The sequence below is a fragment of the Ictalurus punctatus genome, chromosome 1 (genome assembly GCF_001660625.3).
Source record: "Ictalurus punctatus breed USDA103 chromosome 1, Coco_2.0, whole genome shotgun sequence".
NCBI classification, from domain to species: domain Eukaryota; kingdom Metazoa; phylum Chordata; class Actinopteri; order Siluriformes; family Ictaluridae; genus Ictalurus; species Ictalurus punctatus.
The window spans coordinates 11,735,171-11,748,021 of NC_030416.2; the positions used below are offsets into that span (position 1 = coordinate 11,735,171).

Sequence of the window (12,851 nt, forward strand, 5' to 3'; positions counted from 1 at the left end):
ACATTTAAAAAAAAAAATATTTGATTGTATATTTTCGTGTTTCAACACTAAAGAAAAGACACTTTGCTACAATGTAAAGTAGTGAGTGTACAGCTTGTGTAACAGTGTGAATTTGCTGTCCCCTCAAAATAACATACAGCCATTAATGTCTAAACCGCTGGCAACAAAAGTGAGTACACCCCTAAGTGAAAACGTCCAAATTCAGCCCAATTAGCCATTTTCCCTACCCTCAGATGTGAATGGGGGGCAGGTGTGTTAAATTTGGTGTCATCGCTCTCAAACTCCCTCATACTGGTCACTGGAACTTCAACATGGCACCTCATGGCAAAGAACTCTCTGAGGATCTGAAAAAAGAATTGTTGCTCTACATAAAGATGGTCTAGGCTATAAGAAAATTGCCAAGACCCTGCCACTGAGCTGCAGAACAGGGGCCAGGACCATACAGCGGTTTAACAGGACAGGTTCCACTCTGAACAGGCCTCGCCATGGTCGACCAAAGAAGTTGAGTGCACGTGCTCAGCGTCATATCCAGAGGTTGTCTTTGGGAAATAGACACATGAGTGCTGCCAGCATTGCTGCAGAGGTTGAAGGGGTGGTGGTGGGGGGGTCAGCTTGTCAGTGCTCAGACCATACGCAGCACACTGCATCAAATTGGTCTGCATGGCTGTTGTCCCAGAAGGAAGCCTCTTCTAAAGATGATACACAAGAAAGCCCACAAACAGTTTGCTGAAGATAAGCAGACTAAGGACATGGATTACTGGAACCATGTCCTGTGGTCTGATGAGACCAAGATAAACTTATTTGGTTCAGATGGTGTCAAGCGTGTGTGGCGGCAACCAGGTGAGGAGTACAAAGACAAGTGTGTCTTGCCTACAGTCAAGCATGGTGGTGGGAGTGTCATAGTCTGGGGCTGCATGAGTGCTGCCGGCACTGGGGAGCTACAGTTCATTGAGGGAACCATGAATGCCAACATGTACGGTGACATACTGAAGCAGAGCATGATCAGTATGCAGTATTCCAGCATGATAACGACCCCAAACACACCTCCAAGACGACCACTGCCTTGCTAAAGAAGCTGATAGACTGGCCAAGCATGTCTCCAGACCTAAACCCTATTAGCATCTGTGGGGCATCCTCAAACGGAAGGTGGAGGAGCACAAGGTCTCTAACGTCCACCAGCTCTGTGATGTCGTCATGGAGGAGTGGAAGAGGACTCCAGTGGCAACCTGTGAAGCTCTGGTGAACTCCATGCCCAAGAGGGTTAAGGCAGTGCTGGAAAATAATGGTGGCCACACAAAATATTGACACTTTGGGCCCAATTTGGACAGTTTCACTTAGGGGTGTATTCACTTTTGTTGCCAGCGGTTCAGACATTAATGGCTGTGTGTTGAGTTATTTTGAGGGGACAGCAAATTTTACACTGTTACACAAGCTGTACACTCACTACTTTACATTGTAGCAAAGTGTCATTTCTTCACTGTTGTCACATGAAAAGATGTAATCAAATATTTACAAAAATGTGAGGGGTGTGCTCATTTTTGTGAGATACTGTACATGTATTAATCCTTAACAGATGAAAAAATAATGAAGGGAAATCAAAAATTTGTCATACACAAATACATATTTATAGTATTAGGTAACATCATTATTAACATCTTTTTAACGCATTCTTTGAATTAATATCATGACACAGTATTAATAAAAAATCATTTACATTATGAAAAGTGTGTTTGGAATTATAGGCTATAATGTAAGCTTGAGACCCTTCTGAATATTTGTTTTCCAGCACACCCAATTCTAAACAATCATCAAATATATTAAACATACAGTTTATAATACAATTATCAAAAATCACATGTTAAGTAGCCTTAACAAGCCAATTTATTAGCATATTCCACAGTCCTTCCATTACACCATTTTTATAACGTCACTGATGAAGTGGTTTGATTTGGATCATCGCAGTTATTTAAATAGCCTGAAATTTGTTTAACTACATTGTGTAGAAAAAGACTGTAACAGATCTTTAACAATACTGTGTAAGTCATGATGTTAATTAACAGAATGTGTCAACAAGATGATAATATTTAAGTATTAACATTATTAATGACTGTTCATAAATGATTCAGTTGGCTGTAAATGTATACACCTCATTATTTCCTGATGTCTTAAGGATGGGAAGAATTAGGTACGTATTAATATATTGCTTATTTGTGGATTCATAGTGGAGATAATGGCTCTCACTGTGGTCCTTTGGTGTCCCTGAGCCTTTGAAATAGCTTTGCAACCCTTCCCAGACTGATGTATTTCAATCACCTTCTTCCTCATCGTTTCTGGAATTTCTTTCAATTTCAGCATAGTGTGTTACTGGGTAAGACCTTTTAACCAACTCCATGCTGTTGAAAAAGTTGATTTGATTGAACAGGACTGGCAGTAAACAGTCGTGGTTGCATCTTGTCCAGCTGAATACAGTTTCATAGATTTGGGGAATTAGTAAATACGGGGGCAAATACATTTTCACACAGGCCCAGCTGATATTGGATAACCTTTTTTGCTTTAAGAACATTATCATTTAAAAACTGTATTTTGTGTTTACTCAGGTTGCCTTTGTTTTATCTTAGATTTTTTCATTTCTGAAACAATTTAGTATGAGATATAAACAAAAACAGAAGAAGAAAAAAACACACTTTTTCACAGCACTGTATTACACTCAGAAATAAAGGTATCAAGCTGTATTTGCCACTGGGGTGGTACATCTTTTCTACTATTAATAGGCTTATATAATCTGTACACCTTAATACATAATTTAAGGTACATAATTGGACTATAAGGACAACCTATGTACCTTTAAAGCTTTACTCTAAAAGCTAATTAAGCTAAAAGATACATACTAAAGTTACAAACCATGTACCCTTATGGTGCCACCCCAGTGACAAGGAAAAGTACAGTTTGGTACCTTTATTTCTGAGTGTGCATGGCATTGTGATAGAAAAGAATATGGCAGACATGACAGGAGGAACTCTTGCAGTGAAGCTTCATCTTTCTCAAACAAATCTACATAAATTATACCCATATATTTCAACATTATGTGTAAAATGTTCAACAGACATAGGGACAATATGCTATAATGGTATGCCATAATTTTCCATACATGCTACAGTTTAAAATTATTGAACCCTTATTTGGACCCTTTAGTATTTTTTCAGTAGCTTTTAAGGATATCAGTGAAGAACCCAGACATAGCAATGAAAATATCTGAACCAGCAGTCAATTCCCCTGAGTATGTTATTGGATAGAAGAATGATTTTACAAAACTAGACATCAGAAACAGTCCCCACATTTGAGATCAGAGCATTGACAAATGTATTACATCTAGAACAAATCTGCTACATAAGCTCCAAAAAAGAGAGAACATTTTACAATTTGGGAGTCATTTATTAATCTGGTAGACTGAAATTCTGTAAGGTTATGTGTCAATATTTATGCTGTATTCTCCTGCTTTACACCTAACCCTGTACAATGGTCTTCACATCTCTTTACTTCTGTGTATTTCTGATTTATTTTTGTAACCACCAACTGTTGAAAAGAAAAAAAAAAGATCTCTGGGCATTTGCTTTACTGTACTAAGTTTATATATAGGCTACACACACACACACACACACACACACACACACACACACACACACACCTTTATCTGTGAAATATGAAACAGTGTAGTCAGCAGTTTTGATATTTTCAGAAGGTTAGAGGTTATTGTAGTTAGCCTTAAATGTCAAGATCTCTTCTAAAAAAATTATACAGGCTACAAAAGATTTCTATTGGCTAATACAGGTGTTAATAGGGTGCTTTTTGATATCATCAATAGAAGGTTTGTTGAGGAACAAGAAAGAAAACAAGCCTTACTTCTAATGATATGTTTAGACAACTAAGAAAATTTTTGTTGCTATTTCTAGAAAGGGATCTGGAAGGATGAGCCAAAGATAATGTCTATAGTCGGAGCCTACATCATGTAGTGTTGCATGTCCACATGCAACAAAAGTGTCCTTGTCTGTTTAGTCATTTATCAGCTTAAATGATTTGTGTTTGTTGATCCATGAGGGGAAAGAGAGACGGCAGGGACGAACGGGCAAATAATGAGTAATAGCGGTCAGCCAACTGCTTTTTAAAGGATGATTGAATGTCTTAAGAAGGCACTGTGCAACACTATCTTTAGTACAGGCACTGAATCCAGGTCAACTAAGTGTTTACTAAGGTCTAATGACCGTTTCAGACTCGGCTCTGTAACGTTTTGTTGTGTGCTGCAACACTGTGTGTCCCCTGTATCATTATGGGTCTTTGGTAAAGGGTGGCCTTTTCACCTTGTTTTTATAACCTCTTCATTGATGTAGTGCTCATGTTTTGAGAGATTGTTTTTTGTAGTACTGGACCATTTTTGATAATGACTTAACAAAGTGAAGCAGAATACTATTTACACAAAGAGCTCATGAAGTAGCTGAAAGTGATAGAACTGCTGCAACCGTAATTCCAAAAAAGTTGGGACACAGTGTAAAATGTAAATAAAAACAGAATGCAATGATTTGCAAATCTCCTAAACCCACATATTATTCACAATAGAACATATCAAACAAATTAAATGTTTAAACTGAGGAAATGTACCATTGAAAAAAAAGGTAATTCTGAATTTGATGACTGTAACACGTCTCAAAAAAGTTGGGATGGGGCAACAAAAGGCTGGAAAAGTAAGTGTTACTAAAAAGAAATAGCTGGAGGTTAATTGGCAACAGGTCAGTAACATGATTGGGTATAAAGGGAGTATCTAAGAGAGGCAGAGTGTTTCAGAAGTAAAGATGGGCAGACGTTCACCAATCTGTGAAAAACTGTGTCTACAATTTGTGGAACAATTTCAGAATAATGTTCCTCAACGTAAAATTGCAAAGTCTATGAATATCTCATCATCTACAGTATAGAATATCATCAAAAGATTCCAAGACTCTGGAGAAATTTCTGTGCACAAGGGAGAAAATCAATACTGCATACCCATGATCTTTGGGCCCTCAGGCGGCACTGCATTAAAAACAGGCATGATTCTGTAATTGAATCAGAATCAGAATCAGAATGATTCTGTAATGGAATCTCTGCATGGGCTCAGAAACACCTCCAGAACTCATTGTCTGTGAACACAGTTCACCGTCCCATCCACAAATGCTGGTTAAAGCTCTATCATGCAAAGAAGAAGCCATATGTGAACATGATCCAGAAACGCCACCATCTTCTCCGGGCCAAAGCTCGTTTAAAATTCACTGAGGCAAAGTGGGAAACTGTTCAGTGGTCAGACGAATCGAAATTTGAAATTCTTTTTGGAAACCATGGATGCCACGTCCTCTAAACTAAGAGGACTAAAGAGGAGAGGGACCATCCGGCTTTTTATCAGTGCTCCGTCCAAAAGCCTGCATCTCTGATAGTATGGGGGTGTATTAGTGCCTATGGAATGGGCAGCTTGCACATCTGGAATAGCACCATAAATGCTGAAAGGTATATACAGGTTTTAGAGGAACATATGCTTCCACCCAGATTCCACCCCATCTTTACTTCTGAAAGACTCTCTAAGATACTCTTTTTATACCCAATCACGTTACTGACCTGTTGCTAATTAACCTAATTAGTTGCAAAATGTTCCTCCAGCTGTTTATTTTTATTAACACTTACTTTTCCTGCCATTTTAAAATGGTACATTTCCTCAGTTTAAACATTTGAAATGTTTTCTATGTTCTATTGTGAATAACAAATGGGTTTATGATATTTGCAAATCATTGCATTCAGTTTTTATTTACATTTTACACAGCATCCCAACTTTTTTGGAAATTAGCACATTTGCCTTGCATCTCCAGGGTTGGGGATTTGATTCCCGCAGCCGTGTGTGTGTGGAGTTTGAGTTTGCATGTTCTTCCCATGTTCTGCTCCAGGGGTTTACTCCAGGTGCACCAGTTTCCTCTCCCAATCCAAAGTTATGCATTGTAGGCTGGCTGGTATTTCCAAATTGTCCACAGTGTGTGATTGTGCCCTGCAAAGGATTGGCACCCCATCCAGTGTGATCCATACCTTGTGCCCTGAGTCCCCTGAGATAAACTCCAGGCTCCCCTCAACCCTGTGTAAGCGGCACAGAAATGGAATGGACAGATGGCTGGATGCAGAGTAATGGTGTCAAGTCAACACCAGAATTGACGACAGAGTGGCCTACAAGCATAGCCGCCAAAGACTACAACACCTGACCATCACAAATCTCTCACATTCGTTCTTACCCTCAATCGGATTGCACTACACCTGGTCTCAATTATACACTATACTACTTAAGGACTCTCAGTTCATCAATTAATCGCAAAGGATATGTTCACTGTTCTCATACCTGTCGATACCAAGCCTTTGTATTTTGCCACTTTGCTATTCTGGTTTTGATCCTTGTTCTGTTTTATTTATTCTTGCCTTGCCTTGTATATGTTGTTTACATTTTTAAAGTACTTCATATAATTAAATTATGATGATCACCATTACTTATCCTTATTAATTTAGATTTAGTATTTAGCAATAGAACACTACTAACCTATAATTTAGTACTGTAATCACTATATAACATGGTCTCATGCTTGCAAGCTCATGAGAGTCAATTCAAAGAAAAGACCAGAAAGAATATGGTCACTGTTAGGGGGAAGGTTAGCGGCCTACATTCATGACTTCATTTATATAAAATCCAGCAATTGTGCTCTCAGTCATTCAAATGTTTTTTTTAAAATTTTGCACGAGGTTAGATTCAGATATCTACATCTATATCTGATTTCCTGTCAGCTCAGGCCAGTTTTGTCATTCTTCTCTGATCGCTCTCATCAACAAGGTGTTTCAGACCCTCTGCACCCAGGATGTTTTTTGTTATTCACACCACTCCGTGTAAACTCTTAGAGATTGTTGTGTGTGAAAATCCCAGGAGATCATCAGTTTCTGAAATACTCAAACCAGCCCATCTGGTGTCAACAACCATGCCACAATCAAACTCACAGCGATTACAGTTTTTCTTCATTCTGTTTGATTTGAACATTAACTGAAGCTCTTGACCTGTATCTGTATGTTTTTATGCACTGTGCTGTTGCCACATGATTGGCTGGTTATATAACTGCATGGATATAAAGTTGTACATGTTCCTAATAAAGTGGACAGTGTATGGAAGTAAGTAGTACTTACTTAATTTTTACTATGTAATACTAACCAAGGCTCAAAATAGAGATATAATTGTGCTGTCTATAAGAAGTACTAATAATCTACAAATAATTAAAATGAAAACTGTACATGACATTAACACAAAATGTACCTGACATAAATAAATAACAAGGAATCTTCCAGAGTTGGCCTGGATATACATTTATAGGGCATAATTTAATAGAAAATAGCTTTTTTTGCAGCATTGTAGCACACAGTGGGAAAATAAATACATTTCAAATGGCTATTTGTGCTTTTCACCCGTATAGTAGATTAAGATCTTATGCTGTACACAGATCAGATCTCTTGATTTAGAGCTGACTAAGACTAAAGAGGAGCCATCTGCTGACCTGCAATGTTTTATGGGAACAGGACAGTACATGACAGTAGCAATAATGCTGGATTATGAGAAGGTACATGATGGTTAGTAAATAAGGCATAAATAAATAAAGTTTTGTTGCTATTTTAAAATTTTCATATAGTGAGTTCAACTGGATGTGTTTATTTTGTTTTATTTGAATACATATTTTTATATCCCCTATTCTACAGGCAGATTTTGAGTTACGTCAGGTAAAATATTTAGGCAAGCCATCAAAAAGAGGGAGGAGAAAATCTTTCATAAACCAAAGATGAATAGCAATAGCTCTTGAGTGGCACAGTGACACAGCCTACTTTGGCCTTTAGCCTTAAATATTAAGTTGGTTCAATGTAATTTATAGTTCTCACAATGAAGAAAATGATGTCGTTAGTCCTTATCTAGTTATGTAAATCTGACAATAGCATCACCGAAAAAGAGAAATGCTTTATGTATCATAACATAGAAATATGCTACAGCTTCAGTATAGTAAACATTAGACCATTGTTTTGTATATAAATAAAAATTATTTATTCAATTATTCATTTTTACAAATTTTCACAGTAGTGTAATATTGATGAACAGTAACAAATTATAGAAACTTAGGTGCTCTTGTGAAAACGTTCTCGTGTTCTCTCTCTCTCTCTCTCTCTCTCTCTCTCTCTCACACACACACACACACACGTGCGTGCACAAAAAGTATTGTTTCCTTTTCTTTCATTGAACTAAAAGTCCCATTAACTAAAACATACATGTTGACTTATTTGATGTGTACTATGTTACAGTGTGATGTTACATGCAGAATAAAGCGAGTGAATAAAGCAGGTTGTGACTTTGGTAATACATAAATATAGAGTGATTTGGATGGAGAACTGGCTTTAGCAGCTCACCTTAATGATCATATGCTTCTAGTACAATGGAAAATTTGTCTCCATTAAAAGGGCCTGGGAAGTGCTTGTGGTTTGGGTAAGCCCTATGACAGATAGCTATATATCATGAGGCAACAAAACTTAATGCTCTTTAATGCATTATACTTACTTAAAATATGCTGAGAACCCTTAAATATCTGAAAAACCAATGAGGAACCGTGTTTAGAATACTGTCACTTAGACCGCTTGAGCTTTTTAGGACAGTACTGGTGTACAGAGATAAATTAAAGGATTAATATGAGCTCTAGAGGGAAAATTCTCTTAGTTTAATACACTTGCAGAAATCCTGTTTGAACTAATCTGCTATGGTTCACCCTTACATAAATTCTGAAATCGGAGGCCTTTGCATACAGTATATGATAAAAGAATTATACTAGTGTAAAAGCTACATGTAAACTATAGTCACTGTGTCATCACAAAATGTTCTGTATCAACAGTTACATGTCTTTTTTTTCTGGCAACCTGTATTAAGTTATGCTTCTGCTGAAGTGATGAGTTTGTACTTTACATAAGTAAGCTAAGGGTCATCGACTTGGACCTTGTGGGTTTGATCTCAACCATGAGCACAAGGGTTTGATACTGACTCTGCATCAGTGACTCTTTAGGGTGTATATTCACCCATATCTAGATATACTGTATTATAGACATCTGGACCAGCATATATTGCATGCAACTGATATATATATTTATCAGTTGCGTGTAATAAATGCTGGTCAGTATGAACGTCTGAGATATTTCTTTCATTTAAAATTGGAAATAAACAGAAGGTTTTTATAGTTGTGAAATATTTCAAATAAAGAAAGTAAATGTTCAATATTTTGAATGTTTAATATTCAAGATTTTGCACTATTTCTTGGTCCCTATATAATTGTGAGCAAATTCATGGTATTAATGTTAAGACATTAATTCCTTGTTAACTGCTTCATACAAAAGGTCAGATTTTCCTCATGCCTAATTTCTTCTATTGAAGCATGTGTTCAGTCTTATGGATTTGATCTAAAATGGATCATAAGGTTTTGCACAAACCTGTGGAGTCCATGCCAAACATCTATAGATGTTTCCTATCTATAAGCTTGAATGTCACTACAAAATGCACAGTAAATTCCACTAGTCAGCATTGATAGCAAGTCGACACACATCATTCTACAAGGGAACAAGTATATGACAGATGGAATAGTATTAGCAGATGAACGTGGTACCAATATGCAAAGCTGCATCTTATGTATAATAATTCATTTGGTTCAATTTGAATGATTCTAATTAAGAAATTAAATAAAACAAGCTAAACCATTACTATTACTTTCCACTGAAATAATTTCATGTGTGCTACAGCAACCCGATTGCAGAGAGGTAAATAAGTGCACTTGTGCTAAACCTTTCACATAGCGTAAGTTATGTTACAAGAAACATGAATTATGAAATAACTTCTAATATCTATTCATGAATTGCACACTTCAGTGTAATGCAGAAGCTTGCCCTCTACTCAGCTCAATACACAGTACCCAAGGATAATACACTTGATAATCTGTGGCCTTAATCAGGCTCCAGTGATGTGGCTGAAATTGTGCATGAATCCTATTATGAAGTGACAAAGTGACAAATGATATACTGTCTGAACAGTGAACGGCATTTGTTTAAGGACTGCTATAGCTGACACTAAAACCTTACATTTTACTGTGAAAAATTATAAATATCAGTGTACAACATGAGTGCACAAATAAGGGCCTTCTTGTAATATACTGTTGCTAAAACATTACAGTAATGTACCTTAGTTTACACTATAACAGCCTATTGTTAATAATATGATTGCAGGCAAATAACTGTAAAAATACCATATTCTTTCAATTCCCTAATACAGTCAAGCTGTAGTGCTGAATTTAGCACATATCTGATGCTTCCTGCATTCCTTTCTACAACTGTAAGTGACCCACATATGACATTAGTGCTAACGGTGCCCGAATCTGACCATCATGCACATAAAACAAATGAACCAGCAGTATAAGCCTTCCTTGCTTAGAGGTTCACTGGGACAAAAATAGTTAACAAAAAAACAAATGCATAGCTTTCGCTGTTTTGTAGTTCCTTTGTGTGTAAAATTAGAGCCTGTAATGACCTGCACATGTAGTGTAGTATACTATAAGAAAAAGCTAATTTGAAATTAGTTCTTAATATGGTCACATAATCATGGATCAGATATGACTGCAATCTAGGATCACACATGAAAGTGGTTTAAATTATATTTGAAACAACAACAACAACACCACCACCACCACCACCACCACAATCAAACTCATATCTAGGCAAAAATCTGGATTTGGGCCACCTCAGCCTTGTAATCTGATCACCTCCTTTTGTAATGTAATGAATACAAAAATGAACACTTAATGCCTGACTAGGAATTGCAAAGTGGGCAAAACTAAAGGGGTTTTGGTATAGTGTTGAATGGTAGTGATGTGTTTTTTAAAAGGTGCATAAATTACCTTAAACAGACATAAAAGTCTTAATTTGCATCCATCTCTTAATCAGGAAGAAAGTGAACAAATCTGCCTTTCTGATTGGTCCTTGAAATTAATGAGCGAGTCCAAAGCAACTGATTACAATAATCATATAATTATATGATTACAATAATCAGCTCTAGCATCTCAACTTCACTGTCCTGCACAGTTGCAAGTGTTCTCTACTTCAAAACAAATGTGACTCAGCTTATGAAAGACTGATGAGCAGCCTTATGTATATTAGAGGAATAGGTTTCCTTAATCCTTAGAGATGAGAAGCCCTGGAATAAAATGGAAACATTACTAATTGAATTAGTATTAGAATTACTCATTTGAATTAGTATTTAAATTAGCAACCATCCAGAGCCAATTGAAAGCTGCATAACTTCTAAATTAAATCAAACAGTCAGTCAAACAATGCCATCGACTGTCATTGCAGTTGACTGTAGTGGTAACTCCCTTTGTTTTCATTTTTTTTTTCTTTCTCCCCCGGCATTAGCTAACAGCTGTTTTTTTGTGATCCGCATTAATGGACAATGGACGTTTGGGATTGTGTGTGGGAGAGTGTTGGAGAAACAAGGCAAACAGGAATATGGACAGATAAACAATGGAGGCAAAGGAGAGAGGAATATGGACACCTAAACAAGCATGACAAGAAAGAGAGAAAATTGGTGTGTGAACAAGAGAGATACTGACAGATTGATGTGCAAATAAATATCGTAAAACTATGTTCTTATCATGCCATAACACTTGGTCCTTTGACCTTCCCTGTGTTGCATGGCTTGGGCTGCTGTGTAGGCTGGACTGAACATCTGTGTATTATAATGTCCACAAGAAAGGAGGGTAAAGTCCTCTACACCTCCACCTGTCCCTGAGTCAGATGAGTCCTGAGCTGTTGTGCTGCGTTCACAATCTTCCGTTGATGACCCAACAGGTTCACTCCCAATGCCTGCACATCCCTGAAATACACAGAGAGACAGAGAGAGACAGCGAGACAGAGAGAGACGGAGAGACAGAGAGAGAGAGAGAGAGAGAGAGAGAGAGACAGAGAGAGAGAGAGACAGAGAGAGAGAGAGAGAGAGGTCATTATTTGCACTCTACTGTTTTTACCACTTAACTGCAATGTAAAATTAAAAAAAGGCTGGTCAAGTTTAGTTTATTCAGTAGATAAACAGAATCATATGTGTTTGAATAAAAACCTGACATATATTGGCTTCTACAGTGTCTCAAATGTATGTACAATTTGTTTAAGTGAAGCAACAAGGTCCAGTAAGTGCACACATTGTTTCAAAATATCTGCAACACTGCTGTGACTGATACACTTGTACAACCACCACGCACACACACCACAATGCCAGTATCACTGCTGTGCAGAGAATGATCCACCATCCAAATAATATCCGGTCCCTGGTGGTCCTGTGGTATCTGATAAAATGGCCAGTGAGAGAAGGCACAAAGTATGTGTATATGCATGAGAAATCATTAATGTGTTGTTAAATTTTGATTGGTATTCCATAAATTGCTGTTTAGAAATATACATATTTGCCAGCACACATCCTTCCCCACTGGCTTGAATTTTGTCCTGCAAATTGCCATTATGACATGAAATTGCTTTTAGGAAAAAGAAAACTGATCGTTATTTTCTTTTTCTGTTCAGACTGAGCAAAAAGAATTGTTAATAATGCTGGCCCCATCACTGTGTGACTCTTGAACAAGATGGTTTCAACAATGACTATAATGTCTATAGAATTGAGGATGACCATCCCATTACATTATAATGTGCATTATAATGTCTCTCTTATAATGTAATTATAATGTAAGTGGAAAATC

At 37.1% G+C, this 12,851-nt stretch overlaps 1 protein-coding gene across 1 annotated transcript in view; it reads right to left on the minus strand.

Annotated features, from left to right (window-relative positions):
* Window positions 1–8,107: 8,107 nt before the first annotated feature.
* ephb6 (eph receptor B6) overlaps window positions 8,108–12,851 on the minus strand; it is a 65,084-nt gene continuing 60,340 nt past the window's right edge. Inside the window, exon 19 of the mRNA XM_017477517.3 lies at window positions 8,108–11,980. Coding sequence (XP_017333006.1) covers window positions 11,875–11,980 — 106 coding nt within the window. The 3' untranslated portion in view covers window positions 8,108–11,874. The remainder of the gene's footprint in view (window positions 11,981–12,851) is intronic.